Here is a 25,551-nt window from a genome sequence, read left to right on the forward strand (position 1 = left end):
GTTTTTTCGATGAACATTGCAAGGAGTGGCAGTACTGATGATAAGAGCAACATTTAAACACATAATGAGTGCTAATGGCTGATAATTAGACATGTAGCTTCATTATGTAATCTGATATGTGGCGTTTATATTCTGCAGTGTTTTCTCTTAACAGTGTATAGGAGTGGCAGTAACGATGACAAGAACAAGATTTAGATACATAATGAGTGCTAATGATCAATAATGAGACATGCAGTTTCATTATGTAATCTGATTTGGGCGTTTTCATAATAATCTGCAGTGTTACGGATCAACAGTGTATGGGAGTGGCAATACTGAACAAGATTTAGCATACATAATGAGTGCTAGTGACTAATAATGAGACATACAGCTTCATTGTATAATCTGATATGTAGCGTTTTTATAGTAATCTGCAGTGTTACCGATCAACAGTGTATGGGAGTGGCAATACTGAACAAGATTTAAGATACATAATGAGTTCTAATGATTAACAATGAGACATGTAGCTTCATTATGTAATCTGATTTGGGCGTTTCCATAATAATCTGCAGTGTTTTTGATCAGTAGTGTACAGGAGCGGCAGTATTAATGACAAGAACAAGATTTAGATACATAATGAGTTCTAATGATTAACAATGAGACATGTAGCTTCATTATGTAATCTGATTTGGGCGTTTCCATAATAATCTGCAGTGTTTTCGGCCTACAGTGTGATGACAATGCTGATGGTAACAAGATATAAAGTGCTACCATCTATTTAGCATATGTAATGAATGATTGCTAATGACTAATAACGAGACGTGCAGCTTCATTATATAATCTGATATGTGGCATTTGCATAGTTTGTAGTGTTTTTGATCAACAGTGTATAGAAAATAGTCACAGGAACTTAAACGCGTACAGTTAATTTGACCACCGCCCCCTTAAAAAAATACGCCATAATTTGAACGAAAGGAAAAGTGAATGAACGAAAAATAAAGAGATGTCTTTTAAACTCTATATTTCTTGATTATAGTGCTGACAATACTGATAACGACGAGAAGATTTAAAGTACTGGTACCTAGCAATAATGACAAGAACAAGATTTCACATATATAATGACAGCTAATGGAAAATAATGAGATAAACACCATCATCACGAAACTCTACTTGCCGGCGTTCTCGTGATATTTCTCAGCCTTTCCTCTCCAGAGTGTCATACTGATAAAGAAAGTGTTCCTGATAAGTCGGTATGTTGACAAAGACAATCAGAACTTAAGCTCGTATTCTTAAAGGTATCGCAGTTCGTCAGTTTGAAAAGCCTCTCATGAAAGTTGCTAGGTATTCATGGACTGTTTGGTGATGCTATTCATAGTTTTAAACGACTTCTGGGCCTTGAACGGGAAAATTATCCATGAAAAAGCCCCTCGTAAAAGTTGCTGGGCTGTTTTCATTGACTTTTTGGTGATCCTATTGATAGTTTTACACGACTTCTGCAACTTGAACGGGAAAATCACTCATGAATTAGCTCGTATAGAAGTTGCTGGGTTCTTCATGGACTGTTTGGTGATCCTATTGATAGTTTTACACGACTTCTGCGCCATGAACGGGAAAATCACTCATAAATAAGCTCGTATAGAAGTTGCTGGGTTATTCATGGACTGTTTTGTGATCCCAGTGATAGTTTTACACGACTTCTGCGCCTTGAACGGGAAAATGATCCATGAAAAGCCTCTCGTAGAGTTGCTGGGGGTGTTCATGGGCTGTCTTGTGATCCCAGTGATAGTTTTACACGACTTCTGCGCCTTGAACGGGAAAATGACCCATGAAAAGCCTCTCGCAGAAGTTGCTGGGTTTTTCATGGACTGTTATGTGATTCTAATGATAGTTTTGCACGACTTCTGCACCTTGAACGGGAAAACTACCCATAAAAACCCTCTCGTAGAAGTTGCCGGGGGGTTTTCCTGGACTGTTTTGTGACCCTAGTAATAGTTCTACACGCCTTCCGCACCTTGAACGGAAAAGTCACCCATGAAAACCCGGCTGATCATCTCTGTGGCCTTGAGAGATAGTCATAAATGGAGCCCGAGACGTTTCAAAATATGCCCCTGAGTCATGGCGAGATGCCTGTTCAGTGACGCCGGAAATATGTCACTCGGCAATGCGTAATGTTTCCGGTCAAGAGTGCGTCAAGTTAGTGATAGTGAGAGTGATAAGAAGGCCGCAAGAGTAAAGGAAAGCCAGTGAGTAAAAATAGTGATAAGAGAGAGGACGCAAGAGTGGATACAGTGAAGCCAGTGAGTAATAATAAGTACAGTGAATAAGCACAGTGAAGCCAGCGGGTAGTAATGATAATGATAAGAGAGAGGACCCAAGAGTAGATACAGTGAAGCCAGTGAGTAATAAGTACAGTGAAGTCAAAAGTAATAAGTACAGTGCATAAGTGATAAGTAGTGAAGCCAGCGGGTAGTAAGTAATGACAGTGATGAGAGGGACGCAAGAGTAGTTACAGTGAAGCCAACAAGTAATAGGTACAGTGAATAAGTAGGCTCAGTAATAAGTACAGTGCATGAGTGATAAGTACAGTGAAGCCAGCGGGTAGTGATAACAGTGATAAGAGAGAGGACCCAAGAGTAGGTACAGTGAAGCCTGTGAGTAATAATGAGACATATACCCATCAATCCCGTACTGCAGAAGACACATAGGCGAATTTTGCATCTCCTTTTTATTTATTTATTCATTTTTACGGCAAAGGAAGCAGCTCAAGGGAAAAAAAATAGTAATGAGAAAAAAAAGCCTGCTAAAGACTTCCCCTATAAAAGAAAGAGCTCAGAAGAGTGGCCAAAAGAAATATAATAGATTATAATAACAACAATAATGAAAATAATATATGTACCAATAGCAACAATGAGCTTATGGTGGGCCTGGAGCGAGTGTGGGATGGGCAGGAGTGGAGTGAGTGAGTGGGAGTGGACATGAGTAGCTGGGACAGGGAGTAATAATGACCATATTCTTCAAACATTTCGGTGCCCCGTCTCACACATCAGACAAGGCTTTCGTAGGAGTGTTGAACATTTCCAGGGGTAGTTTCATGACCCTGGTGGTAGTCTGACCCTTATGTACTGTGTAAATAAAAGAAACACACATTAGAACCCGACTGGTCTCCATTTTGGCCTTTGGAAGTTGATAGTTGATGGATATACTTGCCTGAGTGGCTGGCTGGATGCTGGTGTGTCGCTCATATCCAAAGGCCACAGTCGGGTATCATGAGTCTTTTCCACGTTCACGATCCAGAAGCCTTGACAAACTATCACTATACTGTAAAACTACCCTTGGAAATACTAACACGACCTCTACCAAAGCCTTATCAAATGTGGGTATGATTTTCTGGTATACGGTGCCTTGTCAAACTCTAGGCAATTAAAACTACCCCTAAGAAAATACTCACGACCTCTACCAAAGCCTTATCAAATGTGGGTATGATTTTCACGTTCACGGTGTAGAAGTCTTTGTCAAACTATCACTAGGCAACTCAAACTACCCCTCATGTGAATACTAACACAACCACATCCAAAGCCTGATCAAATGTGGGTATGATTTGAAGGTTCACGTTGCAGAAGTCTTGTCAAGCTATCACTAGGCAACTCATACTACCCCTCATGTGAATACTAACACAACCACAACCAAAGTCTTATCAAATGTGGGTGTGATTTGAAGGTTCACGTTGCAGAAGTCTTGTCAAACTATCACCCCAGGCAATTAAAACGTCCCATCCTCCCCCGTGGAAATACCAACACATAACAAAATTCTCTCAACCAGCTCTGCATGCCCCTTATTCCCAGACGCTTCCAACACTTAAACAACCATTTCCAAAGTCCGAAAAGGAGACTAACTGGGTTCTCATGTGTTTATTTTACGTTCATGGTGCAGAGGTCTTGTTAAACTATTACTAGGCTCATAACACTAGCCATGGAAATACCCTCAACCTCTACGAAAGTCTTATCAAATGTGAGTGAGTGAGCCTCGAAAGGTTTGAGAATATGAGCCCAGAGCCACAGAATAGGAAAATTTGTCCACCTTCATCACTGGCGCCATGTTGCTACCATAAAAGAGCCTCGCAAAGTTCAAATTGATGCTGATACAATCGTGATTTTTTCTGCTCTTGGTAACTACTTCGAGATTCTGAGAGCCACGCAAAGTTCAAATTGATATTGATACACTAGTTATTTTTTGAGCTCTTGGTAACTATTACTTCGAGATCCTGGCGATACCTAGGTTGGCATTGTTAGACGCTTCCAGTTCTCAAATCAACCACCTCCAGGGCCAAGAAGATCAGTCAGGTTCTCATGAGTGGTATATTAGGTTCTTGGTACAGAAGAAGGGTCAAACTACCACCAAGGTCATAAAACTACCCCTGGAAATGACCCAAACTCCTACGAAAGCCTTGACAAATGTGTGTTTCTTAGGTTCATGGTACAGAAGAAGGGTCAAACTACCACCAGGGCCATACAACTACCCCTGGAAATGACCAAATTCCTACGAAAGCCTTGACAAATGTGTGTTTCTTAGGTTCATGGTACAGAAGTAGGGTCAAACTACCACCAGGGCCATACAACTACCCCTGGAAATGACCAGTACACTACAAAAGCCTTGACAAATATGTGTGCTTGGGCGCCGAAATGTTTAAGAGCACGACCCGTAGAGCAGACACAAAGCTGGCAGGAAGCGTATAATGTGGGCTATACGCTTCCCGCCCTCGCATCACGCCACTTTTTACAGTATTCAAGTGTTGTGACGCCTCGCCAAGCCCACACAAGGGGTAAGGCAGCCCGACACACGAAAATACTGCACCACGGAGTTCCTTAGGGCGGCCCCATCATCCACTAAGGCCCATATTTTTAAACATCTCGGGGTTCCTATTACGACTGTTTCCTACGGCCACAGAGAAGATTAACCGGGTTTTCATGGGTGACTTTCCCGTTTAAGATCCAGAGGTCGGGTAAAACTATCACTAGGGTCACTACACAGTCCATGAAAGCCCCAGCAACTTCCACGAGAGGCTTTTCAAACAGGCGATTTTTCCGTTCATGGTGCAGAAGTCGGGTAAAACTATCACTAGGGTCACTAAACAGTCCATGAAGACCCCAGTAACTTTCACGAGAGGCTTTTCAAACAGGCTGGAATCTCCCCCCTCCTTCCCTCTCCTTCCCTCCATGCTTCTCTCTCCATCTCCCTCCATCCCTATCTTCCTTCTTCCCTCCCTCCCTTCCAGTCTGTCTCCCCTTCCTCCGTCCCTCTTTCTCCCTTCCCGTTCAAGATGTAAAACTTGGGTAAAACTTATCACTAGGGTTTCTAAACAGTCCATGGAAACCCCAGCGTCTTTCAAGAGAGACTTTTTTTTTCAAACAAGCGATTTTCCCGTTCATGATGCAGAAGTCGGGTATAACTATCACTCGGGTTACTAAACAGTTTATGGAAATCCCAACAACTTCCACGAGAGGCTTTTCAAACAGGTGATTTTCCCGTTCATGGTGCAAAAGTCGGGTATAACTCTCACTTGGGTCTCTAAACAGTCCATGAAAACCCCGGCAACTTCCACGAGAGGCTCATCATACTGGCGAGACGTGTAGGCAGACGAGCTTGCTTAATGCCTTGCCGTTTACGCCTTCCTGACGCTTCCCGCCGCTTTCTCCACACCGGGTGAGGCAACATGTAGGGCGTCTGGTGTGTTAGCAACGCTGGATAAGGAGAAAAAAAAAGGCCAGTCAGACACATACAGGAAGATGCGTCGTGTGTGTGTGTGTGTGTGTGTGTGTGTGAAGAGAAGATAAGGTTGAGAAGGAGTAGGAACAGAAGAAGAAGCAGGAGGAGGAGAAGAAAAAGAAGAAGACTTAGTAGCAACAGCAGAAAGAAGAGAAGGTTTATACAGAGAAGTAGAAGGAACCTGACAAGAAGTAGGAGGAAGACAACGAGCAAGTGAAGGAGGAGGAGGAGGCGGGAAGGTGCTGAGGAGCGTGGGCGTTACATAACAGGTAGCCGGAGGAAGAGGAGGAGGGGGAGGAGGAGGTGACGACTTGGCGGCAAAAAAGGGTGAAAGTTTGTCATGGTATGCTTTCCCTCCCTCCCTCCCTCCCTTCTCTCCACGGCTCTGCTCTCCCTCCTTTCCACACCATCTCCCCCCTCCTTCCTTCTTCCTCCCTCCATGCTTCTCTCCCCGTCTCCCTCCTTCCCTCCCTTCTTCCCTCCCTTCTTCCTTCCCTCCACGGCTCTGCTCTCCCTCCTTTCCACACCATCTCCCCTCTCCTTCCCTCTTCCTCCCTCCATGCTTCTCTCCCCGTCTCCCTCCTTCCCTCCTTCTCCCTCCCTCCATCCCTCCACGGCTCTGCTCTCCCTCCTTTCCACACCATCTCCCCCCTCCTTCCTTCTTCCTCCCTCCATGCTTCTCTCCCCGTCTCCCTCCTTCCCTCCCTTCTTCCTTCCCTCCACGGCTCTGCTCTCCCTCCTTTCCACACCATCTCCCCCCTCCTTCCCTCTCCCTCCCTCCATGCTTCTCTCCCCGTCTCCCTCCATCCCTATCTTCCTTCTTCCCTCCTTCCCTCCCTTCTTACCTCCCTCCTTCCTTCCCTCCACGGCTCTGCTCTCCCTCCTTTCCACACCATCTCCCCCCTCCTTCCCTCTTCCTCCCTCCATGCTTCTCTCCCGTCTCCCTCCATCCCTATCTTCCTTCTTCCCTCCTTCCCTCCCTTCTTACCTCCCTCCTTCCTTCCCTCCACGGCTCTGCTCTCCCTCCTTTCCACACCATCTCCCCCCTCCTTCCCTCTTCCTCCCTCCATGCTTCTCTCCCCGTCTCCCTCCTTCCCTCCCTTCTTACCTCCCTCCTTCCTTCCCTCCACGGCTCTGCTCTCCCTCCTTTCCACACCATCTCCCCCCTCCTTCCCTCTTCCTCCCTCCATGCTTCTCTCCCGTCTCCCTCCATCCCTATCTTCCTCCCTCCCTTCCACTCTCTCTTCTTCCTCCTTCCCTTTTTCTCCCTTCCAGTTCCTCCCTTCATACTTCTCTTCTTGACTCCCTGTTTTCCTTTTCTCCCTCCCTCCCAGTTCCTCCTTCCTTGTCTCTCCCTCCCTCCCTCCATGGTTCAGCGTTCCCTCCCTTCCAGTCTCTCTCTCCCTCCCTCCTTTTCTCCCTCCCTGAAGTAGAGTGTAACCGTTATGCCGCTTAGCTCTATCTTGCCACATCCTGAGAGAGAGAGAGAGAGAGAGAGAGAGAGAGAGAGAGAGAGAGAGAGAGAGGTTGCTTTTCTGCCTTAGCGAATATTAGGGTGGAGGAAGAGGCGGGCGAGTTAGATCTTAAATATAGGTAATCATTGGTGTTCCACTGAAGCTCTGAAGGTGTTATTGCCTCAGCCATGAGCTGCGTGGGCGTCCCCTTGGCCTCCTCCACTCAGGGTTGTCTCGTTCAGAAGCAGACCCGTATATTGAAACATTTATCGTAGAAGTTGGTTGTCTCGTGCAGAAGCAGACCCGTATATTGAAACATTTATCGTAGAAGTTGGTTGTCTCGTGCAGAAGCAGACCCGTATATTGAAACATCTCTCGTAGAAGTTGTTTTGGTGTTTTCATGGACTGTTTTGTGATCCTGGATAGTTTAACTTGACCTCTGCACCATAGACGGGAATAACACCCGTGAAAAGCCGGCTGATCTTCTCTGTGGCCTTGGGAAATAGTCGTAATGGGAGCCCGATGCGTTTAAGAATATGGACAACAACCTGTGAGCCAAATCGACATCCGAGAGGCGTGCCACGTGCTCATAAAGCCGGAGTTGGCGTTCACGGACTAAACTGCAAACATGGTCCTTATTCTTAACCCGGTAGCTGCGGGGATAACTCACACAAACCATGTCATAATATATATCAAAGCATTTGTGATCAGTTTTTGCATCATCTATTTTTTGGGGTTTATATCATGGCACAAATTTGGCCCGTCGCTGCTACACGGTAAAGCCACAAATTTGGCCCGTCGCTGCTACACGGTAAAGCCACAAATTTGGCCCGTCGCTGCTACACGGTAAAGCCACAAATTTGGCCCGTCGCTGCTACCGGGTTTAACCTTTCGGCGCGCACACATTTGACAAGACTCTCGTAGGAGGAAAGAAATGTTGTAATGAATCTCAACATCCTACTTCCTTAACTCGCTGCCTGAACGTATTGCTGGGAAAATTTGGTGTGACGATATATTGATACAACCATTAGTATCGTCAGACGTTTGTGGCTCTTGTTACGAACGTTTTTCAAGGCCAGAGAGGAGCCACGTCGGGTTGTCATGAGTGTCTGCGAGAGCCATTGGAAATTGATGGACCAAGGCTTCATAGAGTTGTGAACCTGAGATTTTTGACTGCAGGATTTTGAGTTTCGCTCCACATTCCACCATTCCACCACCATTCCATCATTCCATTACAATTCTTCTAATTCCACCAAACTAAAAAATAAGACATTTGTATCTAACTATCTACCCACGTACCTATCTATCTATCTATCTATCTATCTCAGTCTATTGCCTACCCATCTATCTGTCTACCTACCTACCTACCTATCTATCTATCTATCTATCTGTCTATAACCTACCCATCTATCTGTCTACCTACCTACCCACCTATCTATCTATTTATCTATCTATCTATCTATTACCTACCCATCTATCTGTCTACCTACCTATCTATCTATCTATCTATCTATCTATCTGTCTATTACCTACCCATCTATCTGTCTACCTACCTACCTATCTATCTGTTTATTATCTACCCATCTATCTGTCTACCTACCTAGCTACTTACCTATCAGTCTTTATCTATCTATCTATCTGTATCAAATGGCATCTTTCATTTATCGAAGCAAGGTGAGATCCTACAATGGGTTGAAGATTAATAGATCCAGACTCATAATGCATTTAACTAGAGGTGGTGGGTGAGCAGGACAAGCTTGGCAGTCACGTACGATGAGTGCTGATACGATAAATGGGTTCAAAATAAAGGATGTGATCAATTTCTCTAAAGGAAGTTTAAATTGGGGGTCGTAAGGGCCTCTTCTATTCATAAACATTTCCTCGCCTAAGCACACACATTAGTCGAGGCTTTCGTGGTTGTGGGCATTTTTCAGGTACTAGTTTTCTGCCCCTGGTGGTGGTTTGACAAAGCTTATTTACCAGGAACGTGAACTCATGAGGAGCCGATTAATCTCCTTTTCGACCTTTGGGAATAGTTGATGTGAGAGGCAGGAGTGTTAGTCTCTCTCTCTCTCTCTCTCTCTCTCTCTCTCTCTCTCTCTCTCTCTCTCGTACATAAGACGCTTATATTTAACGCTTTGTTTTGTGATGACTCATGACTCATAACCCCTATCGCACCTCTCTCTCTCTCTCTCTCTCTCCCCCGTGTTACATTGCAGAGCGCTCCAAGGAAGTCTATACCAAGCCGTCCTTTCTCCCGCATTCAGTCAGGCCGTTATCAGATAAGGCAATGCCGTCACCTCAAGCAACAGCGATAGTACCTTGCCTTATCAGGGCACCGCGGCGGCCTCAGTACTAACGCTGAACTGCGTATTGGAGGGGCGAGGCATTGTGCTGACCTGACCTAACCTGCACACACACACACACACACACACACACACGTTATGAGGAGAAGTAGGCATCAGGAATTATGAGTACGTGTATGTGGAATTCGTTTGGTGAGTAGTGAGATTACGTTGAAGGGAAGAGAAGGGTAGAGTAGGGTAGGGAAGGGAAAGAAAGGGAAAGGTATGGCAGATCAGGGAAGGGAAGGGAAGGGCAGAGGCGCAGAGCAGGGCAGGAAAGAGAAGGGAAGGGAAGGTGAAATGCTTGTGATAATGACCATTACCACAAACTACCTCCTGTGTGTGTGTGTGTGTGTGTGTGTGTATTTACCTAGTTGTACATATTTACCTAGTTGTGACATACGGGAAAAGAGCTACGCTCGCGCTGTCCCGTCTCCATATCCTCTCTTATCCAACTTTTCCTTAAAATCATGAATGTTTCGTGTGTGTGTGTATTTACCTATTTGTATTTACCTATTTGTAGTCTAGGTGGCCCGAGCTAAGCTCTAATAGTCCCGTCTCCGTATCTACATTCATCCAGCCTTTCCTTCACTTGCTGGACACTGCTCGCCTCCACCACCTCTTCCTGCAAGCTGTTCCATGTGTTAACACTTCTATGTGGAAAACTATACTTTTCAAGTCACTCAGACAGGTTCCTTTATTAAGTTTCTTTCCATGTCCTCTCAGCCCCCGCATTCTCACAGTAGAGAAGAGATCATCTCTATCCACCTCATCAAACTTATTAACCAACTTATACAGCGTGATCAGATCTCCTCTCTCCCTTCTTTGTTCCAGTGTCGTCAAGTCCATCTCCTTCAATCTGTCTTCATACGTCATATTCGAGAGTTCTGGGACCATTTTAGTTGCAATTCTCTGTATCCTTTCCAACTTTCTGATATCCTTCTTTTTGTGAGGCGACCACACAACTGCAGCATATTCAAGTTTTGGTCTTATCATTGATGTTATTATTTTCCTCATCATTTCCTTGTCCATATAATGGAATGGTACCCTTATATTTTGCATCATCCTGTAGGTTTCTCCAAACAGCTTGTTTATGTGCTTTTCTGGGGATAGTGTGTCTTGCATCGTTACTCCCAAATCTTTTCTTCATGTACCACCTTTAAGTTTTCTTCTCCCATCCTGTATGTTTTCCTGGGTCTTTTTTTACTTTTCCTCATTTCCATAACATGGCATTTGTTTGCATTAAACTCCACCTCCCATAACTGGCTCCATCTGTACACTCTGTCCAGGTCTTTTTGCAGCTCTTCACAGTCTTCCTCCGGCCTCACTTTTCTTATTAACTTTGCATCGTCTGCAAAAAGGCTCATATAACTTTTTATACCCTTCGGCATATCATTTATATATATCATGAACATTATTGGTGCCAGAACTGAGCCTTGGGGAACTCCACTCTCTGCTCTCCTCCAATTTGATTTCTCTTCCATAATCACTGTTCTCATTTCTCTTCCTGTCAAGTAATCCTCCATCCACTCGATAACCTTTCCACCCATTCCTCCCCACTGCTGTAGTTTCCAGATTAACCTTTTGTGCAGAACCTTGTATAAATATTTTTTCAAACCGAGATATACACAATCAGTCCATCCTTCTCTCTCTTGCACCACGTCTGTTGCTCTTGAGTAGAAACATGGCAAGTTGATGACACACGATTTCCCTTTTCTAAATCAAAATTGTCCCTTATTTATCATGGTTTCCCTTTTCTAAATGTTCAACCCATTGTTTTTTTATTATACTTTCACAAATCTTGCACATTACACTTGTCAAAGAAACTGGTCTATAATTTAATGGCTCAGTTTTATCTCCACTTTTATAAATTGGTACAATGTTCGCTCTCTTCCACTCTAAAGGCACTATTCCTGTATTTATAGAGCATGTTATTATATTAGCTTTCCTTGCCTCTAAGGTTTTCATCAGCTGCAACAGTTCCCCTTTCTCAACCTTTACATGATTTAGTTTCCCTTCATTGCAATTTTCGAGCCCCAGTCAAAGTCGGTTTCTTTCCTAAATACTTCATGAAAATTTTTTATTTAATATTTCTGCAATTTCTTTGTCCTTTTCGTAAAATAAATTTTTTCCTTTTAGCCTTTCCACTCCTTCATTTCTTTTTAACTTCCTGTTTACGAATTTATAAAACATTTTCGGTTCTTCCTTACATTTAAAAACTATTCTTTTTTTTTCAAAGTTAGCTTACTCCTCTCTCCTTATTTTCACGTATTCATTTCCTGCTTTTTTATATTTGTCTTATTTTTATTTGGTCTTTTCTTTAAATTCCTCCATGCCTTATTCCTATTTTTTTTTGCTGTTTCACTCCTCCTCCCAAACCATGTTTTCTCTCCTTTAATTTTTACTGTTTAGTATGGAACATATATCTCTATTCCTCTGTTGTAATCATTCATAAAAAAGTCCTATTTCTCTTGAATGTTAGTACTCCTCTTCATATCAGTCCAGTCTACGCCAGCGAAGAAAGTCTTGAGTCCAACGTAATCTGCCTTCGCGTAGTTTTTCTATATTTCCTTATAAGCCTCATCTCAATATTCACATCGTTCCAAAGTTTTCATCTCTAATAGTTCATGGTCGCTCTTTCCTAAGGGGCACTCATGACTGACTCCTTTATCTAACTCCACGTTTTTTGTGAAAATTAGGTCAAGTCTTGATGGTTGGTCATCCCCTCTCAGCCTTGTTTCTCCTTGCACCCACTGTGTCATCAGGTTATCTGTTACCAGCTTCAATAGTTTACTTCCCCAGGTATTTTCTCCACCCTCCGTTGCATAATCTTCCCATTTCACCTCTTTGCAATTGAAATATCTTGTTAATGTTATCTTTTCATTATTTTTTATTTCATCTGTCTGACTCTCAGTGCCTGTATTGTATCTTCCAGCATAGCGTTATATCTTACTTCATTCCAACTTTTGGTTTTATGGGGGACATAGGCTGTTATTATGTTATTCTTCTCTACACCTTTTACCAGTACCTGCACAGCCATCACCTCTGCACTGTTCTTTCCATATCTTACTTCAGTCATTTTCAAGTTTTGTTTTGTCATTATCATCACTCCTCCGTTTCCTTCTTTCCTCTCTTTCCTCCAAATGTTGTACTTGTTCTTTCCCTCCAGCACAAGTTCCAATTCTTTTACAAGTTTTGCTTCAATTATAAATATATAAAATATCCGGATCACTCTCCCTTAAATGATCAGTTAGTTCAATTTTCTTTGATACAAGACCATCTATGTTAGTGTGCGCAATCTTTAAACCTTTCCTCCCTTCTCCCTTTCTTTCCCCTCCTTCTATCAACACCCTTATTTTCTCTTTTCTCCTATCCGCCACTTCATCAGTTTTTCGTTCTTCATTCTCAAAAAAAAAAAAACAACAAAAAAAAAAAAAAACTTCTGATCTTTCATCATTCCTTTTTTTTGCTTCATTTATCATTTCTTTCACTTTCACTCTTTCATCCTGTCATATATCTCCTCATATATTTGCTTGTATTCTTCAGAGCTGTTTAGTTTCCATGACCTGTTTAGTACCGTCTGAAGGGGCAGAAGTAGCCACATGGGGTAAAAGTGGCCATTGTCACTAATAATTATAATTACTGTTTTGGTAATTATAATTAATTATTAGTCATATATTTCCAATTAACACTAGTGGTACACGAATAATATTTTTTTAGATAGACATGGAAATGAAACCACCAACATCTATGTGTTGTGTATAATTCCTCCTTTTATTTTGTTGACAAAAATAATTAGGTATGTAACAAAGACCATGGCCACTTCTACCCCACGTGGCTACTTCTGCCCCTTCAGACGGTATGGTTTCTGTTGTCATTTGGGACCTTGGCTTTATCTCTAGTAGCCTGTCCTTTCCTTCCTCGTATCTCCCCAATGTAATTATTTTATATACACTGGATATTCGATATGTGTGAATTCGCTCAAATGCGACTAACCTAAATGTGCCAAGTATTCGTTTTATGCGAGAAAAATTCGCTCATATGCGAGTCTTGTGTTGGTGTGACTGGTTGGTGAGGTTTGGTGGCCGACTCTCACTTGCGGGCTGCAGGTGCAAATGTTTTCCCACACTTTCCTCGTCCATAATTAACCTTTTCCTCCCTCTGATCCTAAAGTTAATCCTCAGGTAGCTAATTATCAGCCTAAATCGTAGACGTTGGGTGTGTCTCCCCGGAAGCAATCAACGTGCTTTATTGTTGCTGTAGTGCTTTATTATGTTGAAATGGTGCCGGAATAAATAGTTAGAGGGTTCCAAAGCGGGTCGTGGAATGTAACTCCCTATAATTAATGGGATGATAGGTTTGATATGCGTGAATTCACATTATGCAAGCTTTTTGCAGAACGTAACCCTCGCACGTAACGAATTCCTGGTGTACTTCTTCCTCATTCTTATCTTCCTCTTCAGTATTCACATTTCTCAATATACTTTTCACCTTACTCCTCTCATAACTCTCCCTCGGGGTCTTCACTGTTTTTTTTTCCTCTTTTACACCAAACACTATGACACATTCTTTCTTTTCTGTCATGTCCCTCACCATTGTTTCTCTATTTTTTAATACATTCACAACTTCTTTTTCTATGTCTTGTCTCTGTTCCTGTTGTTGTTGTTCTAGGATTTCCCTAAAGCTTGGTTTTTCCTTGTCCTTGTGTGTGTGTGTGTGTGTGTGTGTGTGTGTGTGTGTGTTAGCCTGGCTGTGATATATCTTCAAGTAGTAGGTATGTTTTCTCTTTCAATTTCCTTTTCATGTCACTTGTCAGTCTTCTCCCCCAATCAGATTCTCTCTCTCTCTCTCTCTCTCTCTCTCTCTCTCTCTCTCTCTCTCTCTCTCTCTCTCTCTCTCTCTCTCTCTCTCTCTCTCTCTCTCTCCTTCTTCTTCTTCTTCTTCTTCTTCTTCTTCTTCTTCTTCTTCTTCTTCTTCTTCTTCTTCTCCTCTCTGTAAGGACATCAACTTCATCTTTTCTGTTCTTTCCCTCCAAGCAAAATCTGTCAAGCCTGAGGACCATCTTGCTTGCTTCTCCTTTTAGAAACATATCACACTTCTGGATGTATATTACTCTCAACACAAGGACCACCGCACTACTGCCTTGTATTCCAACCTAGGACGGATCAGCCACTAGTGACCTCATCATTGCATTTTTTTTCCTGACTAACTGCCCTTTTTGAGACTAGAGGACTCTTAGCCCGGTAGCTGCGGGGATCATGTTTTTCTTAATGGTCCCTCTGAGCGAGAAAAATGAGAAAAAATCATCACTTACACAAACCATTTCATAATATATATCAACGCATTTGTGATCAGTTTATGCATCATCTATTTTTGGGGTTTATATCATGGCACAAATTTGGCCAGTCGCTGCTACATGGTAAAGCCACAAATTTGGCCCGTCGCTGCTACACGGTAAAGCCACAAATTTGGCCTGTTGCTGCTACACGGTAAAGCCACAAATTTGGCCCGTCACTGCTACACGGTAAAGCCACAAATTTGGCTCGTCACTGCTACACGGTAAAGCCACAAATTTGGCCCGTCGCTGCTACACGGTTAAATTGTGACTAATGTTTTTTGGGGGGGACTAGCGGACTTTTTGTTTTTTTGGCCCTTGAGCTGCTTCTTCCTCTGCTGCAAACCAAAGAAGTAGTAACAGCCAGTCTTACATGTTTACCGTTTACCGTTGATGAGGTTTCAGGCCCCGGTCCGCCGCCGTAGCAGCGCTCCGCAGGGCCACTAACATTATAACAGTAATATTAGCACCTAAAGTTGTCCTCAATCCTCATATTTGTGAAGTCGTAGGATTTCTTGAAGATTGCCAGACTGCCACTGTTCTTTACATCCCCGGGTAACTCATTCTAGAGCAACAGTTTATAGTATTAACATTATATTATCAGAGCAACAGCCTTATAGTATCAACGGCCTAAAGGTCTCTCCTGCAATCTTCTCTGTATCCTCATATCACCAACTCCTCTCTCTTTATATATACTAATGTTTCTTCACCCATACTCCTTCATATTCCTTTTCCATAACTCTCATTGAACTTCTCTCCATAGTTCATGTGACTAATTATCCTGGACCAGCACTTTCAGGTCCTCTCCTCCTTTGTTGTTTCTGTAATTTGTTTAGTAGTAATAAAGGTGAACTCTTAAAGGCTGTGATATGTGTGATTGAGGAATAGATTTCACTCCCAAGAAATGTAGTGATAACAGTAGTAGTAGTGGTAGTGGTAGTAGTAGTAGTAGTGGTAGTAGTAGTAGTAGTAGTAGTAGTAGTAGTAGTAGTAGCTATAACTCCTTAAAAACTATAGTTGTTATTGAATTTCAAGTTGGCCTGTTAAACATGTTCTTTCCCAATGCATTTTTTCCGTTGTTCGCTGACACGTTTTTCCTTCTTTCCAGGTCGCTAGGCTGCCACAAAGACCCCAAAGATGGCTGACCTAAGACACGTGGCCCTGCTCTTGTTAGTGACGGCGCAAGGTAAGCTGAGTGGTGATTATCCTTTGTAGTAATAATACGTAATAATAATATATAATAATAATAATTGGAATTGGGTGAGGAACAAGATGTAAAAAAATTGACTCCGATTCAGACTCAAGGAAATTTTAAGGTTGTGAGTGGTTGATATTATTAACCCGGTAGCAGCGGGGATCATGTTTCTTAATGGTCCCTCTAAGCGAGAAAAATGAGAAAAAAATCATCTCCCACACAAACCATTTCATAATATATATTGAAGCATTTGTGATCAGTTTATGTATCATCTATTTTTTGGGGTTTAAATCATGGCACAAACTTGGCCCGTCGCTGCTACATGGTAAAGCCACAAATTTGGCCCATCGCTGCTTCACGGTAAAGCCACAAATTTGGCCCGTCGCTGCTACACGGTAAAGCCACAAATTTGGCCCGTCGCTGCTACACGGTAAAGCCACAAATTTGGCCCGTCGCTGCTTCACGGTAAAGCCACAAATTTGGCCCGTCGCTGCTACATGGTAAAGCCACAAATTTGGCCCGTCGCTGCTTCACGGTAAAGCCACAAATTTGGCCCGTCGCTGCTACACGGTAAAGCCACAAATTTGGCCCGTCGCTGCTACGGTTAAATTGTGACTAATGTTTTAGGGGACTAGCGGACTTTTTGTTTTTTGCCTTGAGCTGCTTCTCACCTCTGCTGCAAACCAAAAGTAGTAACAGCCAGTCTTACATGTTTACCGTTTACCGTTGATGATGAAAGGTTTCAGGCCCGGTCCGTCAGCCGTGTAGCATCGCAGGGCCACTAACATTATAACAGTAATATTAGCACCTAAAGTTGTCCTCAATCCTCATATTTGTGAAGTAGGATTTCTTGAAGATTGCTGACTGCCACTGTTCTTTACATCCCAGGTAGCAACTCATTCTAGAGCAACAGTTTATAGTATTAACATTATATTATCAGAGCAACAGCCTTATAGTATCAACGGCCTAAAGGTCTCTCCTGCAATCTTTCTCATCCTCATATCATAACTCCTCTCTTTATATATACTAATGTTTCTTCACCCATACTCCTTCATATTCCTTTTCCATAACTCTCATTGAACGTCCTCCATAGTTCATGTGACTAGTATCCTGGACCAGCACTTACAGGTCCTCTCATCCTTTGTTCTTTATTTAATATGTTTAGTAGTAATGTAAGGTGAACTCTTAAGGCTGTGATATGTGTGATTGAGGAATAGATTTCACTCCCAAGAAATGTAGTGATAACAGTATTAGTAGTAGTAGTAATGGTAGTAGTAGTAGTAGTGGTAGTAGTAGTAGTAGTAGTAGTAGTAGTAGTAGTAGTAGTAGTAGCTATAACTCCTTAAAAACTATAGTTGTTATTGAATTTCAAGTTGGCCTGTTAAACATGTTCTTTCCCAATGCATTTTTCAGTTGTTCGCTAACGACACGTTTTCCTTCTTTCCAGGTTACAGAGCTGCTACAAAGACCCCAAAGATGGCTGACCTGAACCACGTGGCCTGTTTTGTTAGTGGCGGCGCAAGGTAAGCTGAGTGGTGATTATCCTTTGTAGTAATAATAATAATAATATATAATAATAATAATTGGAATTGGGTGAGGAACAAGATGTAAAAAAATTGACTCTGATTCAGACTCAAGGAAATTTTAAGGTTGTGAGTGGTTGATATTATTAACCCGGTAGCAGCGGGGATCATGTTTCTTAATGGTCCCTCTAAGCGAGAAAAATGAGAAAAAAATCATCTCCCACACAAACCATTTCATAATATATATTGAAGCATTTGTGATCAGTTTATGCATCATCTATTTTTGGGGGTTTAAATCATGGCACAAACTTGGCCCGTCGCTGCTACATGGTAAAGCCACAAATTTGGCCCGTCGCTGCTACACGGTAAAGCCACAAATTTGGCCCGTCGCTGCTACACAGTAAAGCCACAAATTTGGCCCGTCGCTGCTACACGGTAAAGCCACAAATTTGGCCCGTCGCTGCTTCACGGTAAAGCCACAAATTTGGCCCGTCGCTGCTACACGGTAAAGCCACAAATTTGGCCCGTCGCTGCTTCACGGTAAAGCCACAAATTTGGCCCGTCGCTGCTACCGGGTTAAACACTTTCGGCTTTAACATCGCATATTTTCAAAGGCCCAAAAGGAGAATGATCGTGTTCTAATGAGTGTTCTTTTAGGTTCAACTTTCAGAGGAAGGGTCAGACTACCACCAGGGTCATAAAACCACCCCTGCAAATGCCCCAAACTCCTATGAAAGTCCTGTCAAATATGCAAGGCTGGGTGTCAAAATGTCTAAAAATAGGACCTTCAGACTGCGATTCCACCTCCTCCTCCTCCTCCACCTCTGCAGTACATTGGTAGGCAAATTGAACCCTGCCACATCACACCACACACAAGAGAAGATGGCGCCACTATAAACACTTGCCTGCGCCATGACGGGCTGGGGCCAACTACCATCCAGGCCCCTCGAGCAAGCTTACCGGTGCTACAGGCGTAGACGTAAAAAAAAAAAAAATAAATAAATAAATAAATAAATAAATAAAAAATAAAAAAAAAATACCACACCCAGCCGCACAACACCACACCCAGCCGCACAATACCACGCCACGCCACATCCAGCCACACACCACACCCGTTCACACACCACACACCACATACCACACCCAGCCACACCATTTTTCCTGACTCCAACTCTGGGAAAATATAGGCGACTCAGACTCAGACTTCAACTCCCCATGCCTGGTTCTAATGGTATTTTGTCTGTCTTTCCAGTACAATTTTTATTTATTATTTTTTTTGGGGGGGGTGATTATCTGTATTACTGTCTTATGGGTTCATCTCTTCTTTGTTTCTCTTTCCTCTGCTTTTTTTTCTCCTCTTTTTCTCTTCTCTCCTCTTCTCATCACTTATTTTCTTTTTTCTTAGCTTCTCTTCCCCTCTTTGGTTGGCAGTCTTCCATATTTTTTAGAGACAGACAGACAATCAGAGAAACACAGAGAGAGAGAGAGAGAGAGAGAGAGAGAGAGAGAGAGAGAGAGAGAGAGAGAGAGAGAGAGAGAGAGAGAGAGAGCAGTCTAACACATAGGTAACATGCAGGCAGATGCTGTAGCTGGGTGTGGCCTCAGTGCTCATCCTTGAGACCCCCCCCCACACACACACACACACCTTTTTTTCATCTCAGCCAGGGAGCAACTCAAGGGGAAAAAAAAAAAAAAAAAAAAAAAGTCCACTAGCCACTGCTCCATCAAAACAAAACAGAACAAGGTCCGGTGTGGCGTCCCGGCCACCACAGTTTTCCTTCCCTGGGTTTGGCAAGGCACCCACTCACTGCCTGGCCCGAAAGAGAGGACAAACGGCTGAGTGCTGCGCTCTGACTGACCCGGCCAGAACCTTCCCCTGTGGTGCATTGTGACATCAGCGCCGTGAACCGTTCAGGACAGTTTCTGTGGGTCTAGTTTTGGCGCCCCAGCGTGATGATCCGCCGGCCTGCATTAAGTGTGCACCGCTGCTGCCAACTGATAATTTCCAGCCATTGCCGAGTGGCCCGAGACACCCCGTATACTCACACTTTTTAACACGGATGCTCTTCTGTGGTTTGCTTCTGGGGAGCAGTGATGCAGCAAACCTGTTTTCCTTTTTTTTTTTTCTCTCTGCCCCTGAGCTGCCTCCTGTGATATAAATAGAACACTGTCTTAACTGATGCAGCCTGGCTTTTGCTCAATGCTCTCAAGGGGACCAAGAGGAGCCCTGGAGGCAGCATGAGCCAAGTGAAACAGTGCCACTATAAAAACAGACACTTGTCTGTGCCACAATAGGCTTGGCCCAACTACCTGGCTCCCTTTAGGAAAGTCTACTGCCAACAAGGTACAGTGCAAAAACTTCGAAGGAAAAGGATACCCTCCTCTGATTTATAAAATTCATGTATGAAAAAAAAAATCAGGAAATGTGCAAACCTTGGAACATCAATGCCAGGAGCAGCCAAGGCCAAGCATGAGTAACGAGGCAGGACCGGAGCTGCCAGGCACCATTCATAAGTCAGTGCAGTCACAGTGACAGTCCCCAGTGTGCTGTGTGCATAGGTGTGTTATGATGGCATGGCACTGGGAGGACTGTCTGTGCCACACGGGACAACAGGCAGCGGTTGCTCCGTGTGCCCAGAGTGGTGCAGCAGGGGAATGGTTTTTGTACCCAGCACCACTTTTGGCTTACACGCTAGGTTCAGCAGCTTGTGGCATCAACAGACTCCTGTGTCCCCTCGTGGTCTGTTGCAGTGAGGGTTTACTGTGATAGTAACTGTAGTGAGTAACAAGTAATGTAATTATGGTGTTTAACCGTTGTTCCTGTTTTGTGTTGTCAGTGTGCCTGGGCAAGGAGCCGGTGCTGACCATCTTGCCGGACAGCATCATGAAGGCGGTGGGCCAGGGCGTGTATGTGTCTTGCATGGCGGATGTGGACGACACTGAGCTGGTCACGGAGATGAGCTGGACGGCGCCGGACGGCAGGCGGATCACCAACAGCGTGGACGACACGTAAGTGTGCCACACGGGACTGTCTCGTGTGTGTGCTGTGCAGAACAAATGGCAGAGTGTGTAGCTGTACCTTTGTGTGTGTGTGTGTGTGTGTGTGTGTGTCAGGTTAGTGTATGGGATTGAAATGGGCTCTTTACTTTATCCTCCATTCAAAAGTGAGTATCCAGTATAGTTTTAAGTTTTGGATATTCTCTATTTTCCCTTGATCACCTCCTCCACGTCAATGTTGAGGCTGCTGTGTCTTGCCCTCCGTGCCTGCGCTGCGGCACACGCTGGTGCCAGCCAGTAGCCAGCAGCTGATGCTTGAATGTGGCAGATGAGGAGAGTTTGCCTGAGGGTACAGGGCTTTGGAGATATAGACAGATTAAAACAAATAAGGCTTCAAATGAAGACAAATGGGATGAGTTTGGTGGAGCATCTTTAGGGGAAGAGAACAAGGGGACTGATGTTGGCCCACTCAGGAAGGAACTTGAGCGGCTCGTTTGTGGAAGTGATGACAGGAAGAACAGGAGTAACCGAGGAGCCACCCGGGTGTTTGTAGAGGTCAAGGCAGGCAGAGATCAGGAGGAGAGGTGACACTAAGGCAGATTACACTAACACCAGGCAGAGGGAGAGAGCTGGAGGTCATTGGGAAAGGCCTTATTAAGAGGCATATTAAGAGATGACATTACAGCATTTATTAGAACAAGATGGATTACACTAACACCAAACAGAGACAGAGGTGGAGGACATTGGGAAAGGGCAAGCAGTGAGCTTATACTGGCAGAAAATGATGTGTTGGTGCAAAGACCCAAATAAAATGGTGTTCAACTATGCTTTCTGGCTTTCTAGGAGGAGGCAGCCAGCGAGCTCACGGTGTAGTGTTGATCTTGGCACAGGGAATAGCAATTATCTTTATTATCTTTATCGTATGGAGTATGCATCTCACGGGGGTGGGGTGGGGGGCTCCACTCACACAGCTCTCTTGGACAGAGTGGAGTCTAAGGCTCTTCGTCTCATCAGCTCTCCTCCTCTTACTAATAGTCTTCTACCTCTTAAATTCTGTCGCGATGTTGCCTCTCTTTCTATCTTCTATCGATATTTTCATGCTGACTGCTCTTCTGAACTTGCTAACTGCATGTCTCCCCCCCCCTCCCGCGGCCTCGCCTCACACAACTTTCTAATCAAGCTCATCCCTACACTGTCCAAACCCCTTATGCAAGAGTAAACCAGCATCTTCACTCTTTCATCCCTCACGCTGGTAAACTCTGGAACAATCTTCCTTCATCTGTATTTCCTCCTGCCTATGACTTGAACTCTTTCAAGGGGAGGGTATCAGGACACCTCTCCTCCCAAAATTAACCTCTCTTTTTGGACACTCCTATGTACTCTGTTCGGGAGCAGTAAGTCGCAGGCTTTTTTTTTTCCTTATTGTTTTCTTTTTTCTTTTTCTTTTCATGCCCTTGAACTGTCTCCTTTTCTGTAAAAAAAAAAAAAAAAAGTTTCAGTAGGTCCTGAATCCTGATCATGTGGCACTGCCTTGAGTAATACCCATTGACAGGGCCAGGGCCTTGTACCTAGCCTGGCCTGGCTCCCCAAAAGAGGCCAGTCCAACTGTGAGAGCATCTTATTGCTGGAGGTTGTGCCCTCACCCCCAGGCCCCCACCACCAGGCCCTGTGCCTGTACCTCCTCCAGTACCTTAGTCTGCTGAGAGGTGTGAGGAGCACCTGTAGACAAGTTTATAAAGTTTGTTTAAGCAGTGATCCTTTCACTCACATCTGTCAGAGCATCATTGTGGCCACACTGGCTGGCCCCTGCGTGCCTCCCTTCACTCCCTCCCTCCCTCTCCCTCACACTGGCCCTGGCAGGCAGCACCTTCGTCTGGTGGAGGCCAGCGCTGAGGGCAGGACAGGCAGCCACCGCCTCAATCCTGTACACTGCACTACTGTGTGTGTGTGTGTGTGTGTGTGTGTGTGTGTGTGTGTGTGTGTGTGTTGTTCAACAATATCATTGATATTATTATTATTATTATTGTTATTATTATTATTATTATTATTATTATTATTATTGCTTTTGTTATTCTGTCAGTAAGCTGTAGGGATCAAGGGTGCATAACAGCCAGTGTTCCAGGGTGTGCCACAAGGGTGTGGTCAGGGGGCGGCCTCCACCGTGCAGGAGGTCAGGCTCAGGGGCTGCTGGGTTCACACACAACTTATTTTATTTTTTATTTTTTGCCAAAACACTTTAAGAGTGGTCATGCAGCCTGTTTGATTTTCTGCCCTGCAGGTGTGGGAAGTTACAGGTTATTGATTACTATATATTTTGTTATTATTATTATTATTATTATAATTATAATTATAATTATCATTATTATTATAATTATCATAATTATTATTATTATTATTATTATTATTATTATTATTATTATTATTATTATTATTGCTATTACTATTTCTATTGGTATCATTATTATGTCACTGCTCTGTTTTAACCTTTGTAACACTCCACTCTTTTCCTTGTTTTTGTTTGTTATCTCTGCGGCACCAGACAAATCAGGTAGGAGAGGTGTGGCGAGGGGCGGCCCGGGGGGCGGTGCTGGCGTGTTGCTGGGGCGGCAGGGCCAGGCTGAGCTGGACTCACTGGTTCCCGGCACTAATGTCACTGATCACTCTGTAGCAAATGCTGCCAGAAACTCCTTCAGACAATTCACAACCCTTTGTAAAATGCTCCGTTCCCAACAACTTCTGCACCGTAGCCGTGCTCTAGGTGTCCTGGTGCATGGAGCTTCACAGGAACTGAAAACAAATCCCACACCTTTGAGTCTTGATATTGCCGGAGCCCCTCAGACCTGCCGACCCCTTAGCAGCACCACGCCCGCCACCCGACCTTCTCGGGCGACCCTTGCCGGCCGTGGCAGTTACCGGAATGCACCACCTATGTTAGCCCCCCTAGATGCATCCTGAGTCTTGTTTCCCAGTGTATATCCTGAGTGAGTACCAGCGCCCAGCATCGTCCTGCAGTGTGACATGACATAGGAGTAGGAGCAGAGTTGGAAGTCGGCTTTATACTCCTCAGACCCACCTCGTGTATTCCCAAATCCCTCCACCCTCATCATTATATTAAATCCAATCCCGGTTTCCTGTGAGGGGTTGGCCGTCACCTCCAGCCCTCCCTGTCCATGTGGTCCCCTAGTTCAGAGCTGTAGCTTTCCCTCACACTCATGGCCTGCCCAACACAGTGATTCCCTCTGCCACATGACCTCCCAGCCACCCCAGACGAGCATCAATGTCCAAACGCCCACTTCACAGACTCCTCCTAAGACTTGAACACTCAAAACTGAACACCCTTTTGGCATCCCCTGTCTTTCTGTAGCATCAGCATATTGTTTTTTCTTATTCTTTCTTTCTGATTTCTTTAACCAAAAAAATAAATAAATAAATAAATCAGTGGTCCAAGTGAGCTATCCATGGTACCTCTCAAGCCTCCCAGACCTCCTCCTTCAGCCCCTGTAGCACATCCACACCACTTCTCTCAGCCTGTCCATTCCTCTGCTTCCTGAAATGTTTGGAAGTGTGCCCGCCAGGCCTCATTTACCTGTGACGGCAGTAGAGTAGGCAGAGTTAGGGCAGAGAGCACAACGAAGTGTAGGACAAGGTTAGGGGAAGGAGAGAATGGAGGAGGTGACTGAGTTTAAATATTTATGGACAGTTTTATGTAAGCGTGGCAGTACGGAAGGCGAGGTGAGGGAAAGAGCAGTGAAGGGCAGACAGGAATAAGTTCATTGGAGAGAGTTATGAAAGGAAGAATTGTGAGCATGGAGGTAAACAGGGGAATAAGGAACAGTATTATCCTGCCAACTCTGTTGTGTGCATCAGAGGCGTGGACGTGGAATGCAGCACAGCAACCGAGAATACGTGCAGTGGAAATGAGTTGTATAAGAGGTGCGTGTGGTGTGTCAGGATGGAATGAAGGCAATGAAACCGTGTATGAACTGTTTGGTATGGGTGCAACAGCGAAAGGAGTGGAGTGTGGAGTGGTGGAGTGGGTGAAGCGTGGTGCGCTGAGGTGGTTTGGACACATGATGAGAATGGGGAAGGATGAATTTGTGAAGAGTGTGTATGAGGGAAGGATTGAGGGAGGGAGTGAAGTCGATCAACAGGGTGAGGCAGCATTGGAGTGAGAGAGTTGGAAGTAGCAGGATTGAGTGTGCTGGGAGGGAGTGCCAGAACAGAGAGATATAGATAGATGTTGACCTCACTTAGTGACTTGCCATAGACACATGACTGGATAGGGTTAAACCGTTTACTCTTCCTCAGTCCTCCCTTCCCACAAGACAATCCTCTCACCTCCCTCCCTCCCTTGTGTTGTTTAGTGTCCTCCTTGAACTTGGTGCTTCCCTCCTCTCTCCTCTTACAGTTGAACCCAGCGAGCATAACACAACATCCACTCCCCTTCCTCCCGTCCCTGTGGTCTTTCCCTTATAGCCTTGAGCGCAGTGTCTTCCTGCTCTCCCCTGTCTAATACTGAGCCCTCTGAGATGAGTGTCGGGCTGACTCGACTTGTGTGCCGTCCACCAGCTAGTGTGACGCCCAGCCCCCCTTCATGTGGTGTAGTGGCTGCCTAGAGTTGTGTGATGTGCGACGGGATGGTTGTGCAGGGCCAGACGAGGCAGAAGAAACAGTTACACTTCTTCCTGATCCTCCAGAGCCATGAGTGGTGTGCCAGGAAAGGAGGGGGCAGAGAAGGGGTGGAGGGGGCAGGGTGTTGGCTGAGGTGCACGGGCTGGTTTCTTTTCCCCATCGTGTGCACTCCTTCATCCTTGCCTCCTCTGCCCTCTCACCTCTGTTTGTGACTTATTCTGCAGTGCCAAGTGTTTGGAAGGGAGGGAATGCGCCGAAAGCTTTGCAACTTTCAAAATGCTGTTCCTCTTGAAGATTTTCCTGGCTGTCTCAAATTAGTGAGCTTGTC

The 25,551-nt window shown here is 44.4% G+C and overlaps 1 protein-coding gene across 9 annotated transcripts in view; it reads left to right on the forward strand.

Annotated features, from left to right (window-relative positions):
• The window catches only part of LOC126995804 (fasciclin-2-like), a 76,456-nt gene that overhangs the window by 7,965 nt on the left and 42,940 nt on the right, over nucleotides 1–25,551 (forward strand). For 7 of the 9 annotated variants that reach the window (XM_050855652.1, XM_050855649.1, XM_050855653.1 and 4 more), the window contains exons 2-3: nucleotides 15,985–16,062; nucleotides 20,432–20,603. In XM_050855652.1, the coding sequence (XP_050711609.1) occupies nucleotides 16,014–16,062; nucleotides 20,432–20,603 (221 nt within the window). In that variant the 5' untranslated portion in view covers nucleotides 15,985–16,013. Of the gene's footprint in view, nucleotides 1–9,570; nucleotides 9,695–15,984; nucleotides 16,063–20,431; nucleotides 20,604–25,551 lie in introns of those variants that run through there. The other 2 variants (XM_050855650.1, XM_050855651.1) reach the window with 2 other exon arrangements.

Source organism: Eriocheir sinensis, chromosome 9, assembly GCF_024679095.1.
Source record: "Eriocheir sinensis breed Jianghai 21 chromosome 9, ASM2467909v1, whole genome shotgun sequence".
NCBI classification, from domain to species: domain Eukaryota; kingdom Metazoa; phylum Arthropoda; class Malacostraca; order Decapoda; family Varunidae; genus Eriocheir; species Eriocheir sinensis.